At 33.2% G+C, this 21877-nt stretch overlaps 4 protein-coding genes across 6 annotated transcripts in view; 2 read left to right on the top strand and 2 right to left on the bottom strand.

The window, feature by feature from the left end:
* The window catches only part of LOC112044333 (carboxylic ester hydrolase), a 41799-nt gene extending 30706 nt beyond the window's left edge, over positions 1–11093 (bottom strand). The window contains exons 1-2 of one of the 3 annotated variants that reach the window (XM_024080153.2): positions 10732–11093; positions 7153–7441 (exon numbers count right to left, since the gene is read on the bottom strand). In XM_024080153.2, the coding sequence (XP_023935921.2) occupies positions 7153–7275 (123 nt within the window). In that variant the 5' untranslated portion in view covers positions 7276–7441; positions 10732–11093. The remainder of the gene's footprint in view (positions 1–7152; positions 7442–10731) is intronic. The other 2 variants (XM_052888221.1, XM_052888220.1) reach the window with 2 other exon arrangements.
* Positions 11094–12920: 1827 nt separating this feature from the next.
* Positions 12921–14594, top strand: LOC112044299 (lipopolysaccharide-induced tumor necrosis factor-alpha factor homolog). Its single transcript, XM_024080106.2, has 2 exons — positions 12921–13544; positions 14319–14594. Exons 1-2 carry the CDS (start codon positions 13144–13146, stop codon positions 14431–14433), a joined length of 516 nt encoding a protein of 171 aa, XP_023935874.1. The 5' UTR covers positions 12921–13143; the 3' UTR covers positions 14434–14594.
* Positions 14595–16434: 1840 nt separating this feature from the next.
* LOC128199268 (lipopolysaccharide-induced tumor necrosis factor-alpha factor homolog) lies at positions 16435–18283 on the top strand. The gene is made up of 2 exons (XM_052888104.1): positions 16435–16929; positions 17676–18283. Exons 1-2 carry the CDS (start codon positions 16622–16624, stop codon positions 17788–17790), a joined length of 423 nt encoding a protein of 140 aa, XP_052744064.1. The 5' UTR covers positions 16435–16621; the 3' UTR covers positions 17791–18283.
* On the bottom strand, positions 17892–18524 carry LOC112044301 (NTF2-related export protein). Its single transcript, XM_024080107.2, has one exon. The coding sequence runs from the start codon at positions 18347–18349 to the stop codon at positions 17933–17935; it is 417 nt and encodes a 138-aa protein (XP_023935875.1). The 5' UTR covers positions 18350–18524; the 3' UTR covers positions 17892–17932.
* Positions 18525–21877: the final 3353 nt, after the last annotated feature.

Genomic DNA, 21877 nt, shown 5'->3' with positions numbered 1-21877 from the left:
TTAAAAGTTTGTATGTTATCAATTAAAAACATGAATTCGAGTTTTTATTCACGTTTTTTGTGCGTGGGTGTACCACAGGGATCAATTTTAGTGTCCATGCAGTTTTTATATTAGTAAACAAACCGAAAATCTACGTATGTTGCGTGCTATATATGTTGTGTTATTTTAGTAGGCCTTGATGTCAGCTGTCATCTTATACAGTATGTCGTAACATTTACGGGACACCCTATATTAATTAATATCTTTTGAATAACATTTCATGGAAAAGTAATACATAATTAATAATATATTATGTATGATAAGACATGAGGAATCTACCTTCATTTCCAATTTGTTTGTCGATAAACATTGCACAGCCAATTTGCCTTTAACATAGCATACCTACTCATAATGGGATCAGCAAATGTTATTTCATAAAATATTACAACTTATAACTTTTACTAAGTATTGGAAATCACTCGTTAATACTATGTTTGTATCTTGTTTTTAAAGTAAGATATTTAAATGGTAAGATGAAAATAGTCAGTCACGCTGAAGCAAGAATTCTAGTGATTTGGGTAATTGTAGCTAATTATACATTGCCATATCGATCTAGTGTCACAACATTGAAGTAGATCAGTGAGCGGTGGTCGGTGGCCCTCAGCTGCTGGCCCAAATGTACTACAGTAAAAGTTTTTTTTTTTTTAAAAGAATATTTGTCATATCTTTTTAAATATTCCCATTCCCCTCCAACTAGTCAGGAAAGACTGTGCTAGGAGTGGGTACGACAATAGACCAACAGGGCGGGTATCGAACCTTCCCTTCGGTGCTGAGTCTGACCGCTGTTACCGTTGAGCTATTAGGCTTTATTCGCAGGCAATTTTTTTATCACCTGATGGTAAGTGACGATGCAATCTAAGATGGAAGCGGGCTAACTTGTTAAGTTTATTTGTTTAAGTTTATTGTAAATTTTCTACAAAATGGAAAAATCCTTACCTATAGCGCTATAATTCTAAACTTGGTAATTATTTTTGAAGTTGTTTAACTAATAATGAAACTTGAATTTTTTCTACTATAAAGTTTTTTTATTCAATGTCCTGTCGTATTATTTACGGGACATCCTGCCTATAATATAGCTGATGTTCATCGAGGATAATGTAGGTTTCTAATGGTGAAAGAATTTTTAAAATCAATCCAATAGTCTCAGAGCCTATTTAATTAAAACAAACGAACAAACAATCAAATGTTTTCACTTTATATTATTAATATAGGAGAGCTATTTTAGGACTTTAAGTTTTTGAGCTAGAAGCTAGCCTGTTTATTGAGCACAACTTTGAGCCACATAACGCGGTCTAACCCGCGAGGCAAACGAAAAACATACAATATTCAAATTAGACGTCTCGGTAACAGGTATCACAAAGTAGCATACTGTGTCAAAGAATAAACTAGTATCAATCGTTTACATAACGATAACGAATTTAGTCATCATTTTTTAGGAATTTTATATCTAACAAAGCTAGGTAGGTAAGTAAAAAAAAATGAAATTGTTCCATAGTACATTTTCCTGCATAAAAACTGCACAATATTATAATGTTCTATGTAAGTATTATACAATGTTTTGTATAGTTTCACTTGTCCCGTTGTCTGTTAAAAATTGTACGAGTAAGGAAGTTGGCAAGTAGTCAGTAAACCACAGAGTAGTAAAACGCAAAACAAAGGATAAAATTTTGCTTAAAAGGAAGACCAACGTCGTTACGTTCGACATCATTTCGTTTGAACAAAAAAATCAAATTTCTGTCTGAAATATAGTTTACACACCTTATAGGTAGACAACAAATGCTGCAGGAAGTCTTTCCATTAAAAGCGACTATGATTAACCTACAGACCTATAAATATGAAAATTGTTGATACGAGTATAATATACATTTTCGCATTAGCCAAGAAATGTCATTATATCATATTACTTAATATATTGGATCTAATATACCTACTTGGCTTATATTATGTAACATAACATCATACTTTACATACGTTTAGACAACTTTAAATGTATCACTAATACTTAGTCATATTATCTACTAGTGGACGCCCGCGACTTCGTCCGCCCTTAGACCTCTTTAATCCAGCCCTTACAGTAGTATCGCTGTAACAATGGAGTAACTTCTCCCATTTTCCCAACATTTCCCTTCACTGCTTTGCTCCTATTGATCGTAGCGTGATAAAAAGTATACTATAACCTGCCCAGGAGTATGAAGAATAATTGTACCAAGTTTCGTTAAAATCCGTTGAGTAGTTTAGTTTCTATAACGAACAAACAGACAGATAGACAGACAGTCTGTCCGTCTGGGACAGACAAAAAATGTACTGATTGCATTTTTTTGGCATCAGTATCGATCACTAATCACTGATAGTTATTTTGATAATATTACAGAATTGACCTCTCTACAGTTATGTCGCTGGTCCAATGGTTACCCTATGTGACCACAGATCACGACGTCCTGGGTTCGCTTCCTGAATTGAATACTGAACTTAGGTATTTTGTACACATTTTCAGTGCATTTTTAGCCCGGTGTTCAGGAGTTGGTAGTGTTACACCCTCGTGTTGATCCATAAATAGTCAAAAAATTATCACCCTAAAAACGCTAACTGCACTGTTGTGGACTGTGGTGATTAATAAGTATTGATTAATTATCGCGTTAGAATATCCACATATATATCTATACTAATATTATAAATACGAAAGTGAGTCTGTCTGTCTGTTACCTTTTCACGACTAAACGGCTGAACCGGTCAAGATGAACTTTGGTATAATGGACCTTGAAACAAAACATAGGGATACTTTTTGACCCTAAAATAAAAATAAAAGGGGGTGAAATAGGGGTTGAAAGTTTGTATGGAAAGTCCTTTATTTTTATAGTTACAGTTTTAAAAATTTGTTCATAAATCATAAAAAATACGAAATATAATGTGATTCAAGAATTTTTAAATTCAACCTCTGTAATAAAGTGGTGAAATAGGGGTTGAAAGTTTACATTGATTTCCATGCGGACGAAGTAGCGGGCGTCCGCTAGTAATATTGTATTAAATAGGTACTAAATATGCGCTGGATTTCGTTTGAGTGGGTGATGCAAAGATAAGCATGCTTATTAAATAATTTGATTGAAGATATTGCACAAAAAACTGAATGGCATTTTGTACATCACGACTTAAATGCCACGTTCATCAAAGTACGTACAGACGAACAGTGAGTACAAAAAGATAATTTTTGATCGAAGTAACAACTCGTATTTCTATACTCTCTAAATAAACTGAAGATAGATATGTTACTGACAATATGTATAATCCGGTATTCTATACAATGTCCAGGCAGTATACTCGTATTGAGAATATGATTGTCCATTGCGTTCATTACCTACCTAGATATTGTATGTAGGTAAGTAAAAATTCATTGCGTAATCTTCACTTTTGTGTAGTTTCGACTATACGCACTACCTCTAGAGTGTTTTAATAAATCGCGAAATCATGAGCTCGCGAGGAAGCTGAATGAAGGGACGACGGTATGAGTCTTCTGGTTAACCTATATTTAGAAACTGGAATCTTGAATAAATGTTTGCTATGTTAATCTGTGGCATGTTACCAATATTAGGTTACTATTGTGAAATAAGCTGGAACACAGAGCCGCAAATCCACTTATTTATACTAATATATAAAGCTGAAGAGTTTGTTTGTTTGTTTGATTAAACGCGCTAATCTTAGAAACTACTAGTCCGATTTGGAAAATTCTCTCAGTGTTAGGTAGCCTATTTATCGAGGAAGGCTATATATTATCTATCTACCTACTTCAATGGGAACCGGGTGAAACCGCGCGGCGTCAGCTAGTCTTAATATATAAATGCGAAAGGTCACTCATCAGGAAATCTCGAAAAACGCTTGACGTACGAAGGTGAAGTTTGGCATGGGTGGTACTTAGGTAAGTAGGTGGCCGCTATGAACGGATTTTGGGATAGAGCCTGATTAAAAAGGTCTAAGGGTGAACGAAGTCGCGCACGTCCACTAGTTAAAATATTTCGTAAATTTTCATGCCCCCGTATGAGGTGTTCGATACATTGTCTAGGAATTGTATAAAATACCTGAATTATACATATTGCCGGTAACAGATACGTACGAATAGTTTGTTTAATATACATCACTATTGTATCTACTCGTAGATATGGTGAAACAGCCGAGGAGCAATTTTAAGATCGTTCTTGAGGCCATTGTAAATATACTTAAATGTCTAGTGTTGACCTGGTTGAAGGGTAACCCTGTAACATTTTTTTTTGCAATGGGTAATTGTGTATCTCTAAGTTCTTGAGACATTTTGAAGTATTAACATCTATGAATTTTAATGTTTCGGGGATAAAATAAAGAAAAAGTCCAGAATTTTATGTCGGATCTACATCCGTCGGCCATGCGTTTGCTAAGCTGAGTATGTTTTTACAAAATCCAAATAAAATGTTTTTGTGGCACTTTGGGATTTTACGAAAGTATTTACTAAGTTATGCGGATTCCTTACGTTAACATAACACTTAGTTTAATTACTTGCTAATTGTCGGCTTCAATTGTTATACAAAACACGCTCGCGTGAAGTTACCTCCGGAATTGTTGATGATTTTCCACTTAAATAGTGGATACCTACTTGAGAAATATAATAAAGTGAAAGTAAATCATTTGGAGGATCTCAAGCGCAATCAACCGAGCTGAAGTCACAATAATAAGGAAAAAACCGGACAAAAGCGGGTCGGACTCACCCATCGAGGGTTCCGTATGAATTATCTACATTTTACTTGCGGTGTTTTATTTATTTTTACATTCAAAGACAAGTTAGCCTTTAACTACAATCTCACCTGATGTTACGTGTTGTTGTCCATCTCATTTGATGTCTATTTTAGACTGTATCGTCACATAACATCGGGTTCAATAAAGATTATATTTTCATTAGAAATTAGAGTGTTGAGTTTTCAGATGATTGTGTAGGTATTTGTAGTAGGTATAAAACGATATTCCTTGCCAAATTTCATAGATTCATGTTAAGGGAAAATACCTTTTTTACCTTTTAATAACATATCTTTTTCCCGTATTTTTAAATTTTTCCGTAGTTTTAAGCAATTTCCAAAAAACGAAGTTCTATGTTCGGCTGAATGTATTTTTTTTACGTTTGATTTTTTCACAACTTCAAGGGATTGTACTGAGATTTTAATTTCAACTCAATACCTCCACGCGTTTACTAGATAAAGACAAAGATGTTCTTGGAAGGCAGAAGGACAACAAAGCGAAAAAAAGGTATAAAGGTTACATTTTTCCTTTTAAGGTGCCTATAAATCATATCTACTTAAAATATTAACAAGAGAAGAAGACGAAGAAAACTATTTTTATTCAGTCAGTAAAAGCTGCTTAGCTTTTAAATTTTACTGACCAATTAAAAAACAAATACAAACTCAAACATTAAATTATAGACCATTAAAAAGCGCACTGACTAAATAAAGATTAGGATAAAGCTGCAGTTAGCTGTAGCGCTGCTTTTTGGTGAGAGCCATGATACAATGTAGAGCATTCCAGCAAAAACGCTATTCAATTGTTTGACTTTGGAATATAGACTTCCAGCTCGGTATACATACACAGAGTAATAATTCGTGCTAAGTATGTAATACACGCAACGGACACAGGTTGCCAAATATCTTAGAGATCGAGGTTTAGGACGTTACCGCGAATTGCTCAACTTTATGTGCTTCTAGATCAAATTGCCAATCAGTGACAAGCCTACATAAAATAACGTTTACATAAACGGATTTGGTAACAGAGGGAATCTCGGGCAGAGATTCCGATGTTGATAATACGGCGTGACTTTACCTTCATGTTTCATATAAATAAAATAAAATAAAATATATATTTCAGTATACAAAATATACATTGTATACAGAAAAAAATCAGACCTTTAAAACCAAAAATCAGAAATAAAATTAGAATTGTATAATTTGAACTTCGACAGTTGTTGTAGGATAATCAGTAATTCTAATAGAAGATGAATCAACGAGGCAGTTAAATTTCAATAGTATTGTAATATCGGTAGGGGTTGACAAGTTTTTTAACGGTCAATAGGCTGCCGTTTGACCACAACTGTACCTGATGAAAAGCAATGAAGTCGTCAAAGATGAAATGCGCATGACGTGACTATTAGCTTTTGTCTTGAAAGTGTTTAGATTGTAGGTGGCAGGAAATACAGTCACCGGAACTTCATTTACCAGTTCGTGTAAGAAACGTCAACGCGAAATATTGGTGATGTTTGCAACTCGCTGGCCGTGAAAGAACGATGATCGTTATTTAGTGAACGTTATATCAATGTCGTTAGTCCAAGACTCAAGAGGCCTATGTCCAACGAGCACAAGGTTGTTGCCTAGGTATATTATACATACAAATTGTACAAAATAAATAATCTTCCGGAACACAGACTCATGGTAAGTCCTCAGTGTAGGCAGAGTGATTTGCATAAATGAAGAGCACGTCATTGGGAGCAACGACGATACGAATAAATCCGAGATTAAAATTATATCGTCTAGGCTATAAGGAAGGTCCTCCAGTGGGCTATTAAAAATATGGCATTTTTTTATATGACCAATATTCCCATTCCGCTCCAACTAGTTCGGAAAGTCTGTATTAGAAGTGGGTAAGATAAGACAATAGACCAACGGGGCGGGGAACGAACCACTACCCCTTACCCTATCGTTAAGTTATTGAAAAAATATGGAAAAACACAGATTAATCAATCATATACAGATGGAGCGTACGGAATATGACTGTGTCGAAGCCGCTCCAAATACGAAATTAAAAAAGTAATACATTCTCGAGTCATTACGACATGAAACGTCGCATCAGTAATTTTCAATATTATTTAAGAAAAATCTAAGGAAATAAAATGGAGTATTTTTTATTGGTAATTAATGATTATTATATTAATTTACGTAATTTTTGTTACTGTTAAATGATGAAATATACAAATTATGAATAAAGTTTGTATAAGCGGTTGTAAAGGAGACGCATGACGTTTGTTTTTTAAATGGGTTTTACCGGCTTCAGTCCGTTGCTTGCAAATACTCACTCTGGTTACTCTGTGGGAAAAACTAAATTAATAAATACCTTCATAGAGTTAAGACTGCTAGCTGCATTGGCAACGACGTCGCCGAGAGCAGCAGGCGGCAACGCTTCGCATGGCAGCAAGACCGTGAACACAAGTACCACACACACCCACCGAGCACGCATGTCTCTGTTTTTTTTTCACAGTCAGTTTTTTACACAATTATCACTTTTGATGATTACGGTATTAACCGTATCATGGTAATTTTTGTATTTTTTTTTTCTTTTAATCGGTATATACTTAAAAATTGGAGTTTCTAATATCTTCAATGGTTCGTGATTGATTTAGGATCTGAAACAAGAGAGACGTTGTGTCAATATAGATGTAATTTCTGAACCTTGCATACGTACATACATGTCTTCTAAACCTATGGATTTTTTAGGTATGTTAAAATGTGATTCTTATTAATCTAACTTTTCATCTAAATCACTAATTATATAAATATACTTAAACAATACACATCACTATCTAGCCCCAAAGTAAGCATACAGAGTAGCTTGTGTTATGGGTACTAAGATAGTTGATATTATAATATTAATATACAATTAAATACTACATATAAATACTTATATAATGTATAAATACACACAGACACCGGAAAAGACCCATGCTCATCACACAAATATTTTCCAATTGTGGGAATCGAACCCACGGCCGTGGACGCAGAAAACAGGGTCACTACCCTCTGCGCCACGCGGCCGTCTACTAATTTCTTCGTGTTCGCTTTCATATTATTTAGGGTTATGAATCGCATGCCCGACCTAGTAATTTTCAGGATAATTATTCTTATTTCTTTTTCTAATTTAGACTCTATAAACAAGGCACATAAATTTTTTTTTTTGTTATTTCCATCTCCTTCATAATTCATACAATAAGGGGATAAACATTTTTGTAACTCTAACGTAATAGTTTACATTTTAGACATCCATTATGTAACAATTTTTTTTTCAACTCATTGCATTATTAGTGCTAACCATACTGCCGCAAATCGCAATGTTTTGTGGTTTTCTCACTCAACACTAATATGAATTTCTTGGCTCCTTATTTGTAGGTCAAGGAAAATGTTAACGTTTCTCTTTATTTTCTTTATTAAACATTATCTCAGTTCCACTTTCAGATTCATTCTTTGGCCAGTCTTGATAAGTACCTATCTGATATTAGAGGTTTAGTAAATTGGCATATTGCACTCCAAGCCTTTTATAACAATTTAATCTAAATAAAATCTTTCTTAACCGACTTCAAAAAAAGAACCTCCTCCTTTTTTTGAAGTCGGTTAAGAAGAGTCTGTCGATCTCTTTAAAAAAATAAATATTTAAACCATAAAAGTGACGTCCGCTGTGCTTTCTGTGAGTGCGACGAATAAAGTTAAAGTAGATACTTAAAAATAGTTCCATTGAAAAGACATCAACGCGCACCATAGTTAGTGAATTATGGAATATTCGTAGTTTCTTTTGTTTATTTAAATGATATCTATATACAAAACAAAATTGGGTTAGTTACACCGTTTATAACTGAGGAACGGCTCGATCTTTGTTTTTTAGATTGTTCTTTGCTCCGAAATCCGAGAAAAAAAATATGAAAAAAATGATATTTCCTTTCCATTCTTGCAGCGGCTTTATTGGCGATTTCTTTTCTATCTAGAAATCAAAGTTAGTTTCTTATTAAGAAGATTTTATTATAATTTTAATACTTAGTGTTTTAATGAGTATTATATCCATATTGGATATAGTAGTATAGTGTTACTAATGGTCTCATAAACACCTATAATTAGCTACCTTCTTTATTATCATACGTAACTAGTTAGTAGGAACAGATATCGGTTGCGCTTACGTAAGAAAGATAGTCAAGTAAACTAACTGCATTAAATTACACATTGTATCCCTTAGGTAGGTTGCTAACTATCACTTGAGATCAGTAACTGTATCACGATTACGTAAGTATTTTATAGTTTCCGTATAAAAGTTTCCGTCATACAAATTGATAGTGACAATGCACAGAACACAAAGTAGGTTGGAAGCTTGTGCTTGCTATTTATTCCTTTCTACCGTATTGAGTACTAGCTGACACCGCGCGGTTTCAATCGCGTGGTTCCCGTTCCCGTACGAATACGGTAATAATATATAGCCTTTCTCGGTAAATTGGCTATCAAACATTGAAAGAATTTTTCAAATCGGACTAGTAGTTTCTGAGATTAGCGCGTACAAACGAACAAACAAACTCTTCAGCTTTATAATATTAGTATAGATTGACTACAGAACATAAAGTACGACCACCTAGTGGCGCAGGAGCTAGCTGCTTTTTGCATCCATTGCATTGCAAGCCGTGCGTTCGATTCCCAGAATTTGAAAATGTTTGTGTGATAAACATGATAAATTAAAGGTGTGATAAAAATGTCGTTAAATGTTTCTGTTTTAACCGACTTCATAAAGGAGGCGGTTCTCAATTTGATCGGTATGTTTTTTTTTTATACTGATCAGCAGAACATTTTTCGCTTTTTAGTTTAGTCGGTACGTTTTTAGGTTTTGAAGTCGGTTGTATTTTTTATTGCATCTGATGAATATTGTTTTAGGCACAGTTTTAAAATCTAGCATTATAATCCTAAAGACTGACAGTCACGCAAAGCTTGCACTGCACGGGCTCTGAGTCGCCAAGGTAGTCTTAGATTTACTCGACTAAAAAGACACAGCACCCCTGACCTGGAAAACAGATTTCCATAACCAGCCAAACGGGAGCAGCTGATAGGGAATCTGCAACTAACTATAGCTACCGAAAAACTATAGTCCTAGCAGATAAATGACTTATTGCGTTTATGCAGCTCGCCATATCAAAGAAGAAAAAAAAATATCATCCTAAGCCACATTTGAGCAACGAGGTGGGTCTAAACTCTACATCCCATTATCCCCTCTCTTATAAAGAGGAAGGCCTTACCCTATTCGTTATCGACCCATATTGGAATCACTGCTGAGTTCGAGTCTCTTCTCAGAATGAGATGGCTAGGCCTTAGTCCATCACGCTGGCCCAATGCGGATTGGAAGACTTCACACACGCAGATAATTAAGAAAATTCTCTGGTATTTTCTCACGATATACCTTACCCTTTCCGTACCCTATAGTGGGCCGTCAAATACCCAGGCTGATACTGAGAATGATAATGACTGACGTAAATTAAAAACACACCTACTTATCACTAATATTTTAAAGAGGAAAGATTTGTTTTGACGGGAACCACGTTTGAAACCGCGCGGCGTATGCTAGTTTATTATAAAACTAGCGGACGCCCGCATTATCGCGTTCGCGCGAAATTTCGTTTTTTACAAATCCCATTGGATGGAATTTGAAATTTGAAAAGGATTCCATCATGGATTTTTCCAACATAAAAAGTAAATATTCTGCTCCAAGGTCTAATTTATTTCTATGCCAAACTTCATCCAAATCGGTTTAGTGGATAAGCTATGACAGACAGTATTTATTATATTATGTATTATAAACAATTTTCTTGATTGCAGTTACCAAAGCATTATTAACATAATGTTAATAATGGTTTGTTATCAAACCACACCTACTTATTTTATAAAATTTTACCTTAAATAAATATTTTGGCACAGAGTATTACACATTGTATACCTATCTACTCGTATCTACCTAACTATGTCGTGGTCGTCGTCTCGATCGAAGAAAGTAAAAAAATCGGAAGAATTTAGGTTGACAACACGTTACATAATTCGATTAGTGTGTAAATAAAGCACGCACTTGGACCTTACTTTGTGAATTCACCACCAATGTAATGTATGACAATCTGTTTTTTGGTTTTGTGTTTACAAAGAACTGTTGAATAGCACGTTTTATCGAGGTTGTTTATATTTGTATTATTTTGTGCGACAAGCCCGCGCGCCTTGTTGCAAGCTCTTTACTGGCGCGTTTTCTTTACTGCAGGCCGCGGACAGACCGAAGCGGTTACTTAACCACCACCCACTCTAAACCTGACTGTTATTTAACCATACAGCTATCATTGAAATGATCTCGACAGTGGAGGCTACGGCTATTGTATGCAGAAAACTGTATCTAGTTATCTACCCATTACAGCATGATCCAGAATTAAGGCTTAACCATTTTGTCTAGAGTCCAAAGGCTGAGTGCCTATCTTGCTATGTTTCGTGTTTCGCCTACTTCTGAGAATATTAATAGTTTTGCTGAATTTAATTTTCTCTCAAAATAGTTTTAAATATATTTTTTTATATTTTCCAATTTATGGATGTAATTGAATCCACTAACGAAATATGTAATTTTTTGCACATGTAAAAATCAGTCTAATATAGACTTTACGATGGCAACATAAATGGCCTTTATATTATATTTGTTCTCTAGCTTTACCCCTCAAGCCCCGCGAAAGTCCTAAATGCTCACAACGGGGACTTATTTCCGACGTTGAAGACTATACATGGTTTATACAAGCGTAGAAAATAGAGAGAGTCTATGGAGCTATGAGTATAAAGTGATAACATTAAATTCCTCTAACGACCACTATCAGATGTTAATGTATGTTAAATGATTTAATGATAATGAGCGGGACCGACGGTGTAACGTGCTCTACGAGGCACATTGGTCAACAATCAACGAAAAATCTTCATCGTTCTTTTTTATAGAAATGCTTAAACTCAGAACCTCGTGATCTGAAGCCACATACTACATAGGCTTATGTACTAATAGGTAGGTAAGGTACTCTGTGTTAATATCATCCCTACCAATGATAATTTTATACTATAGATCGGTTACGTCCCTACAACATCACCGTAAAAAGTGATCTGAATAATAGGCTACAAAACTGAGCGCGCACATGCACAATTTTGTTTTTTATTACATTATTTATTTATGTATATATAGTTTTTACACTTCCTGAACACACAATTCGACATTGTACCTAAACAATATTTAGGTATTATTTGTTTAAATAACATTGAGATGTGGAAATTTCCTCCTTTGAGCGCCTTTTATTCATGAGTAATTCATCTAACAATATTTAACATCATTGCATTCCCTACACATCAATGCCATTACCTACTTAGCCTAGTTCTAAGTGCCTACATAATGTATTTCATTCGCATTACCTATCATTTGGTACTCAATAAATGCGAACTGATTTGTCTCATACTGATAATAGGTATATTATACTCTTTGGGGTAGGGGGTAGGCCTTTCAGCAAGGGTCCTTTTAATATTGGCAGCCCGCACATAACTATCTATTAATCTGTACCGCACATACACCACAGATTAGTTATTAGTTACGCCAATCAGTTGTCTATTTCCTTCTTTGTCTACCTAAATTTGTATGAAGTATACTGACCAACGTTGCCAATTTGTGGGGAATTCCTTGAATTCCGGGGAATCGAAACTCAACTTTGGCATGTGAAAGATTGGTTCTATGTGATGAATTATTTAATTCTGCATACTAACGTTATCAGGAAAGGTACTTATTGTAATTATAATATCAATCCCTGGGAGAATCCTTTTTGGGAGCAAAAAATTTGCTCCCAAAAATTATTACACTTTAAGAATAATATAGTATAATAAGGCAAAAGCCCTATAAACATTATTAAACACTGTAAACACTTTTTTCTTTTATTTATACATGTGGGGAATTTGCCGGAAGTAGATATATTTTTCTCGCTGATTTTGGAGAATTTCACTTAGTTTTGTGGGGAATTAGGACAATAGGCATTGGCAATGGTTGTATGTTTATGAAATAAACTACTGACGTGAGACGTCAACAATATTTGTGTTTGTTATCTGTATTGTGATAAATATAAGTATTGTGGTGTATTGTATTGTCTGTTTTTCTTTCTTCCAAATTCACAAAAAATATTGTTTTTGAGCGTAGCAGTAATTATTTTGATCCCTGTTCATTAATCTTTTGCTCTACAGTTTACAGAATTGTCTATACTCCAGTGTGATAAATAAGACTTATTTCTAGATCAGTGATTTCCCGTGGCACTTCAATATGGCTACGAATAACCCACCCAATATCTCAAGTGCCCCGCCTTGTAATCCAAACGATCTTCCACCACCGTACGCTGCCGTGGTCGGCAATCCCCAGTATGGGTTCGTAGCGCCGGCGGGCGAGCCTTTTCCACCAGCGGAAGGGGCGTTCGCTCCACCGAAACAGTTTACTCCGACGGGGGTTTACCCGCATCCTGCGACCAGCGTGCCGACGCAAGCGGGCGATGTGCCTCCACCGATCGGCATCCAGGTGCCGGTGGGTGTCGTGATGCCTCCAGCAGTGGGCAGCGAACCCACCACTGTCACTTGCTACAACTGCGGTAAAGTCGTAACAACAAGAGTCACATACACAACCGCCTGGCACACTCATCTGGTCGCTGGATCTGTTTGCGTCATTACTATGTAAGTGGTTTCACATCTTGCTTGTGTATGACATTAATCACTGCAGTGATTGCACAACAGATTTATTGCTTGCCAAAAAATATTTATAAATTATTTTCATTAGAATTAATTCAAACAAAGCTTGGTGTCTATATAAATGTATAAAAAGTACTTATATTTTCAACTTTTAAGTCAGATTGCTGAATCAATGAGCTCATGTTTAAATCTGTATGAGTAATACTACCATCCTTTCACTTCTAAGAAAGTTAAGAAAACAAAACTTGTTGCTGTCATGTAGTTTAGTTTTTATTATCACAAATTGTGTCTATACCATATACCACTATCAGTGTTTTTAAGAGTAGAAACTGAATATGAAGGAAATAATTCTTTTTTTTAATTATTATTTTCTTTCTAGTTGTCTGGGTGTTTTATCCTCATGTCTCTGGAGAGGATGTTTTATTGGTCCTAAAGTGTTTTACAGTTAGCATGGGTACGGTGACAGTTGCTTATATGACACTCATAATATATACTATTATTGTGAATCACAGCAACCCGCACCATCCTACGAAACAAACTGTAGTCATTGTCATTGTCGGAGGGACATCCAGGGAAAAGTGGTCCATTGAAAATGTACTGGCTTTATGTGCTAAATCTCTGAAAGTACTCAATATTTTCTTATCACTATAGGATGACAGACAAATCTTATCAGATAAAAATACAGAATTTCATGTGATTACAGCTTCCCTTTTCTTATAATATTTATTTATTTATTAAATTTTAAAATATTATTTACAGGGTCTGCTCACTGTGCTGCCTTGGACTTGTACCATACTGCTTTGACTCATTCAAGGATGCTGAACATTACTGCCCAAACTGCAGTACATTTATTGGCAAAAGTAACAAATGTTAGTTGTAACTTGTTTCATTTTGACACAAATCGAAAATCCCTCAATTAATTTGAATGTTATTATTAAAGTAAATGTATTTTTATCAATAACTATTATTGCATATAAATTATTTAGTTTAAAAATTAAAATATTCAAATAAATAAACATGTATTTGTAAAAGAAATAGAAGTATAATGACAATATTATAATATATAATTATGTAATATGTATTTATAAATTCGTAATTTTCTTCATATACTAAGGATGTGGTAGTTTAATCAAATTTTACATAACAATATATGAGGTGAGGGGCATTCATGAATTGAAGATTTTCTTTATTGATAAAAATTAAGCTGGTGCCATTATGAAATATAATATTATATTGATTTTGTAATAACAGTAATTTTAAACAAGATATTTTAGATTTATTTTTTGTTAGAGATATTTTAGATTTATTAACATTAACTTATTGTTTATATATCTTTAAATTGTATGTTCTGTTGTGCCATGACAAAACACTATCTACAAAACATCCATTATTGTTGAAAAATATTAGCTGTTCTTTGTTTTTAATCCCCTACTATTTCCCATAAATGTATTTCTCAAGGGTTTTGACTATTGAAATAATTATTTATAAGACAGTAAATGTAACCAGAGGGCAACAAGTTTGAAACACATGATATTTAAGAAATTAAATATCATTTGTCCAAAGCGGTGGAGGAAAATCATTGTGAAGAAACCATGTGTGTGAAGTCTGCCAATCCACATTGGGGTAGCGTGGTGGACTATTGGCCTAACCAATCTCATTCTGAGAGGAGACTCGAGCTCAGTAGTAAGCCAAATATGGGTTGATAATGAGATGTAACCACATGCGAGGAACTCATTTATGAGTGTTACCACAAAATTATCTGTTATTTGAAGCTACAGTGTAATGTCATGGTACAGCCATGTTCCAAATAAATTTCCATTGTTTCATATAATGAATTAAGAACTTTTTGTAAATTTTTACATTATGATCAATTTTTATATAGTTTGAGATGTATTTTTATAATTTTAATTTTAATTATTAGGTATTAGTAAATAAGATACTATTTTTGTATCCGGGAAGAATGTAGTTTTTTATATAAATAGCATTAGCTGGATGTAAACAATACCATAATGTTTCTAGCTTTATACTTCTATAGGACACTCTTCTAATATTTTACAATATAATATGGTACTTATTGCTTACAATAAACATTCCACCAAGTTCACAAGCACAATTAAAAATTAAATTGTAATTATATTTACATTTCATAATGAATAGACAATAATGTGCTATCCATAAAATGTCTAAATGATAAAAAATATATTTAACTCACATACTTATATTAGTACTCTTTTCTGCATCTAATATAAATACTATTCTGCCTACATTATGAGCAGCCTAATACTATAATTATAATATCACAGGACAACCTTTTTTATTTTTGATTATTTAAAACTACATGTGCACATTTCTTTTAAACCACCTATTACCCAGTTTGATAAAAGATATTGTTTTGTTTTAATTACTTAAATCATTGTAAAGTGCCTAAAACTATGCGAAACTCAGAATAAAACAATGATGATATCTAAATAATGGTTCTTATGATATTTAAATCTGCTTTTTAATTTAATTCTACACTTAGATTGGTTTTATTGTATATTATGAATAAACATTTAAAATAAAAGAGCTATGTTTTGATTTTGATATCCCTAAAATTAACTCATGTTTGTGTCTGTGGTAAAAAAGGTATCTGAAACTTAAATATTCATTCACTTAAGAATATTGAATACTTGTGTTATTTTACATAACAATTAGTAAAAAATACTTAAATTGTGGTTTTAATTATAAAATTAGAGCCTCAATAGTTTAGTAACACACAGTGGGTCCAAGAGGTTCTGAGTCCACGTCCTGCCATTGTCATTCTTACTAATAACTAAAACTTGTCTTTTTTTTAATTGAGAAGAAAGGGGAATTTCCATATATGTATCTTATTTATGATTACAGTATGTGCTATTTTTAAAAGGGATACTCTATATTATAATATGTTACTTAAATTTATCTAGTATTTGGGTATCCACTCATGGATTGGTGAAAGATAAGATAGCAGAATTGACTATCAGATATAAAGATAAATATTTATCAACAATACCATAGAGGAAAATGTTTTGTTAAAGTAAAACAAAATGAGTAACCATGAAGTGAATTTTGCAGTTGCAAGAGACAGTGAAATGGTGCAATTAGGTGTGAATATACAGAACCATACACACCAAGATCTTCCACCACCATACACAATTACAGATCCAATAAATAACCAGCCTCCAGTAACAGGGCAACCTGTTGTACACCAGACAATATATGTTCAGCAAACATTGAAGAACTCACCTATTTATACCAATTGTCCGAGTTGTCATAAAAGTACTCTTACAACTGTGCAATTTGTTAATTCGAAGAAAACACACATGCTAGCTGGTTTTATATGTGGATTGACAACGTAAGTACAAAATGCTAAAAAATAGTACATGATAACTTTTTTGTTCATACTCTGTTCATTAGTAGTAGTAATTCTGATAGAGCTTACACAGGGAAGTAAAATCTTCATGCTTTCATACTACCAAAGTTTGGTTGCACATTTAAGACTGAGAAGTAATCCTGTTTGGCAAAAAGGATTACTTCTCAGTCTAACCATTATGCCTATCAGTGAAATTACAGGCTTAAAAAGTTTCAATAACATTTATGCCTCAACTGAAACAAGTTTTTTTATCAGTCAGCCCCTAACTGCATTACAGGCTTAGAAAGCCTAATTAACAATTATGCCCCAATTTAAACCAAGTTTTTTTATTTATTAGAAAATATTATCTTGCAGGTTGTCCAGTTTTTCAGTTATGTGCATTTTAAAAAATATAATATCATGTGTCTCAAATGGTGAAGGAAAAACATTGTGAGGAAACCTGCATACCTGAGAATTTTCCTTATTATCTATGTGTTAAGTCTGCCAATCCGCATTTGGCCAGTGTGGTGGACTAAGGCCGAACCGCTCTCATTCTGAGAGGGGTTCGGCTCATGCCTCATGCTAAACATCAACAGTAAGCGTAATATAAGTTGTTAATGATGATGATGTGTTTTAGGATATTACTGTTGCTACGTTTCCACTGAACGTGAGCCATCTAATAGATTATGTGCCCTATCAATTTGAATATCACAAATTACTTCTGTCACTTAATGCTAGTTATTTTTCAGGTGGTGTATGCTGTGCTGCCTCGCAACAATTCCTTATGCATTTTCAACATTTAAAACAGCTGATCACTACTGTTCTAACTGTAATTACTACTTAGGGAGTTACTCAAAGCTCTAGACAGAGGAAAACAAACAATGAGGTTTGAAAGCCAGTTTCAAACAGTATCAGGACTAAAATGATTGATCACAAAGGATTTAAGATGTTAATAAACAATATACTTGATTTTAACAATGTTTTTATTTATTAATTACTCCATAATTCAATTATTGTACGGTACTTGTAACCTAAAACAGTCTGATGCAATCTTCCATTTACCTTCAATGGCTACAACAAGAAATGTCTGTTGGAATGGTGTTTTTACCTGATCATTGTTGTATGTAACGTCGCCACATGCTTGGATCAGGTACGTCAGTTTATTCGATACCAAGTTATTTTTTATGTGTTGAGCATCCAGAGTTTTTAGCACATGATTGCTAGCAGGTAAATCCATTAAGAACTTTTGGATTTTTTCATTCCCATTAATACCATTTCCATTCCAAACCAATAATCCAGTGTCAAGATATAACTTGGAAGTCAGGTGTCTGCTGTTATCCAATTGTTTATAAAATAATCTAGTAAACTCTTCTGCTGTTTCACAAGCATTGTCTACATTCTTTAAAACTACTTCAGAAGCCATTTCTCTGATTGTTTGTTCTAAATTTCTCACAGGAATATCGACGTATTATTTACTTATTTGCAAGTCCAACTCCAGTTTCAATTAAAGTTTGATTCAGTCTTCTTTAATTTAATTAAGAAAAATATTGTTTTGTATTTTCTTTTTCTTTTTGCATTAATGCATTTGACCACAGATTTGACAGTTTGTTTGACAGACAGTGACACTTGACAGTAGCCTTTTTTGTTTGACAATGGCACTTGGCATTGACACAGACCACCAGCGTTGCCAATGTAAATTTTCCAGATTCCCCGTTAATCAAAGCTAAATTCCCTAAATTGGGGAAAGAAACGTTCGAATATTAGATTTGAATTGAAAAATAACGATAATATATTATCATTTATTCTTATTGTTGATAACGTTTCCTTAACGGCCCTTCGTCTTTAACACCAGATCCCCAAAGCAGTCACAACCCATCCAGGTGGAAAGTTTTCATCAATACAAATTAATCAAGCCCAAACAAAAGGTACTCGTAACTGCTGTAAATCGTTGACGAGTACCATCGTCTATGCTTTGGCTCCACTTTCATAAAATTGTAGTGGTTTAAGATACTTAATGAAAAAATTAACAAATTCACTAGTCATCACTACGATTTTAAAAAGTTCCATTCGATTTCTCCAGGATGCCATCATCAGATCCTAACATGTAAAAAATGGGACCATCCCGTAATGTATATCCTTCCAAACGAAAAAATAATTGTCAAAATCGGTTAACAAATGACGGTATATTTCCGTCATTTGTTAATTAAAAAATACATGAAAATAAAAAAAACATAAATACAGCCGAACGTAGAACCTCCTCCTTTTTGAAAGTCGGTTAAAAATAAATAATAATACACCCGTGTCATAGAAATACTTTATTTGATGTCTTTATCTAATATATGAATTCTCATATAAATTGCCTTATTCATTGTAAAATAATAATTACTATTTATATTACTTCTATTAATAAAGGACATTTGACACGGCAATTATTAACAAAATGTGGTTTTCATGTAGCTAAATAATATTTCATGTATTGGCGCAATTCCAAAAAAAAGTACCTACCTCTATGTGACACTCATCGTTTTGAGTTGATTTCAGAATTTAACTTTCGCGGCAAGCAGTCATAAAATAAGGGCAAGTGACAAATAATGATTGAAGAAAATCTTGGTTTAAAAAATAATTTCAATTTAAGGAAAAAACATTAATTAATTTTATTGCGTGACATCTGTTCAATTTGAGAATTTAGTAAAACGGATAGTCATAAAACGATGGTAAGTAATTTGTGTAATTATTGGTCTATAACGATGGGAGTTAAAAAATCCAAATACATATTTAAGGTAAAAATTTTTGTATGAAACGTGGTTTTTACAGAGAATTGTACTTTTTATATTTTAGGTGCAATAGTAAGTTACACCTTTTGTAAAAATTTAAAAATCCAGAGAGATAGTCCAAAGTAACAGATAGGATAGTACGAGGGGTTTATCACCACTGCAAAATATTCAAACTGAACTAAGCAACGAACTACATAATAATATACGTACTTGCACTTTACACTCCAATATTTAGATTGATTTGCTAAGCGCTTGCCTAAACAAAATAAAAAATAATAATTAATATGCCGTACTTTTTGATGCCTGTGCCAGATGTTGTGTTGTTTAAGGATAACGAATCCCAGGTAGGTATCGCATAATTAGTAAAATATCGTTGTATTGAGTTATATTTTCTCAGTATTTAATATAATTTAATTTGCCAATTTCATTCCACAAATACATTGTGACCAAAGGGGTCACATATTATAAAAATCATTCATTTCATATATTTCGCATGCTAGCCACCAGAATACAAAATTTGATAAATAATAATTACAATTATACATTTTTAATATAGCTTATTGTATGCATTTGATTTAATTTTCTAGAAATTAAACAGTCAGCTTATTTAAAAACTTACACTAAGGCACTGACAGAAATGATTATGCACTAATACAAAAGTTATAAATAAAATAATATACCTCTGAACAGTTAAAAAAAGTAACATTCCCTAAAAATCCATTATAATAATGCACAATAAATTTAAAATTCGGAATACCAAACTTATCAACCTATCAGCCAATTTTAATAGTCAATTAATAAAAATAAAATCATTTTAGTAAAAAGCAATGGGATATTTAAATAATAAAAATATTAATTAATTATACTATTTGCCTAAAAAATATTAATTAATTATACTATTTTAATATAACGTTGATTACATGATCACAATAACAAATAAAAGACGCGCGATTTAAAAAAAAACATTTTTATTATTTAGATTCAATTTGAAAACGTACATTTTGACAGAAATAAAACTTCTATCATTTAAGATTTATTATAATATCAGTTTAATTTTATTTTGTTTTGTTAAATCGCGTGTCGTATTACACTAAATATTTTCCAAATAAAAAAAGGTAGCCGTCAGATGTGAAATATCTTTCTATATCTTTGTATATGCGCTTTCCAAAGATTTTATACTATTAGATATGTTACATCATCATTATCAACCCATATTCGGCTCACTATTGAGCTCGAGTCTCCTCTCAGAATGAGAGGGGTTAGGCCAATAGTCCACCACGCTGGCCCAATGCGGATATGTTACGGTGCCTGCAAAATCACCGCAAAAAGTGATTCGAATTTAGCGACTCCACTGAGGGCACACATGCACAATTTTGTGTTTACTTACATTATATATTTATCAGTTTTTCACTTCCTGAATACACAACTCGACTTTGTACACAATATTTAGGTATGATTTGTTTAAATAACTTTAGTTATTTACCATGCGACTGAATGAAATTAAGACAATTAGCCACTTTTCTCCGCCTCAGTATCGACTCGCCAGTAACATATCTAATGGTATAAAATCTTTGGTATATGCACACAAAACAATCGAGAACATTAGCCTAGTGTGTGCATTAACATCATGACAGTGCCATCTTGTTGTATTTTACTGCCAAGGCTCCGCCAATATGGTGCTTGTACATTTTTAGACTATTTCTGCCATAACGAAACTATTAGTGAAATCCCGAGATAAAACATTATTATTTTCTGCAATATAAACACTTTAAATATGTGACATATTCTTAGCATTTAATTTAAATCAGATACATGTCCCTTATTAGAAATTTCACATTCTGACTTCACCTGGTACAATATGTGGTAGCAAAACATTCAACAGAGTGACAGCAAGTCACATTGTTGAAGCTCCGTGATATTGATTCCATATAACGAAATATCATAAGCTGCTTCACTTAACTAAACAATCTATCGCACTAATGCAGTCACAAACTTACCTCTTCATTAAAAACTACTAGGAATTAATTTTCATGTCATTATTATTTCATTGAAACTATCCAATTTCCACATACCATAAAATGAATCGTATACAATGTTAAAATGTTTTAAAACCTATTTATTAAAAAAATAAGAAAATGATGCTTATTAAAAATATCATGCCTGTGCCATGTGGGACT

The sequence above is a fragment of the Bicyclus anynana genome, chromosome 21 (assembly GCF_947172395.1).
Source record: "Bicyclus anynana chromosome 21, ilBicAnyn1.1, whole genome shotgun sequence".
Classification (NCBI taxonomy): Eukaryota; Metazoa; Arthropoda; class Insecta; order Lepidoptera; family Nymphalidae; genus Bicyclus; species Bicyclus anynana.
The sequence above is the reverse complement of the archived record's forward strand: the minus strand, read 5'-3'. Positions and strand labels throughout refer to the sequence as shown.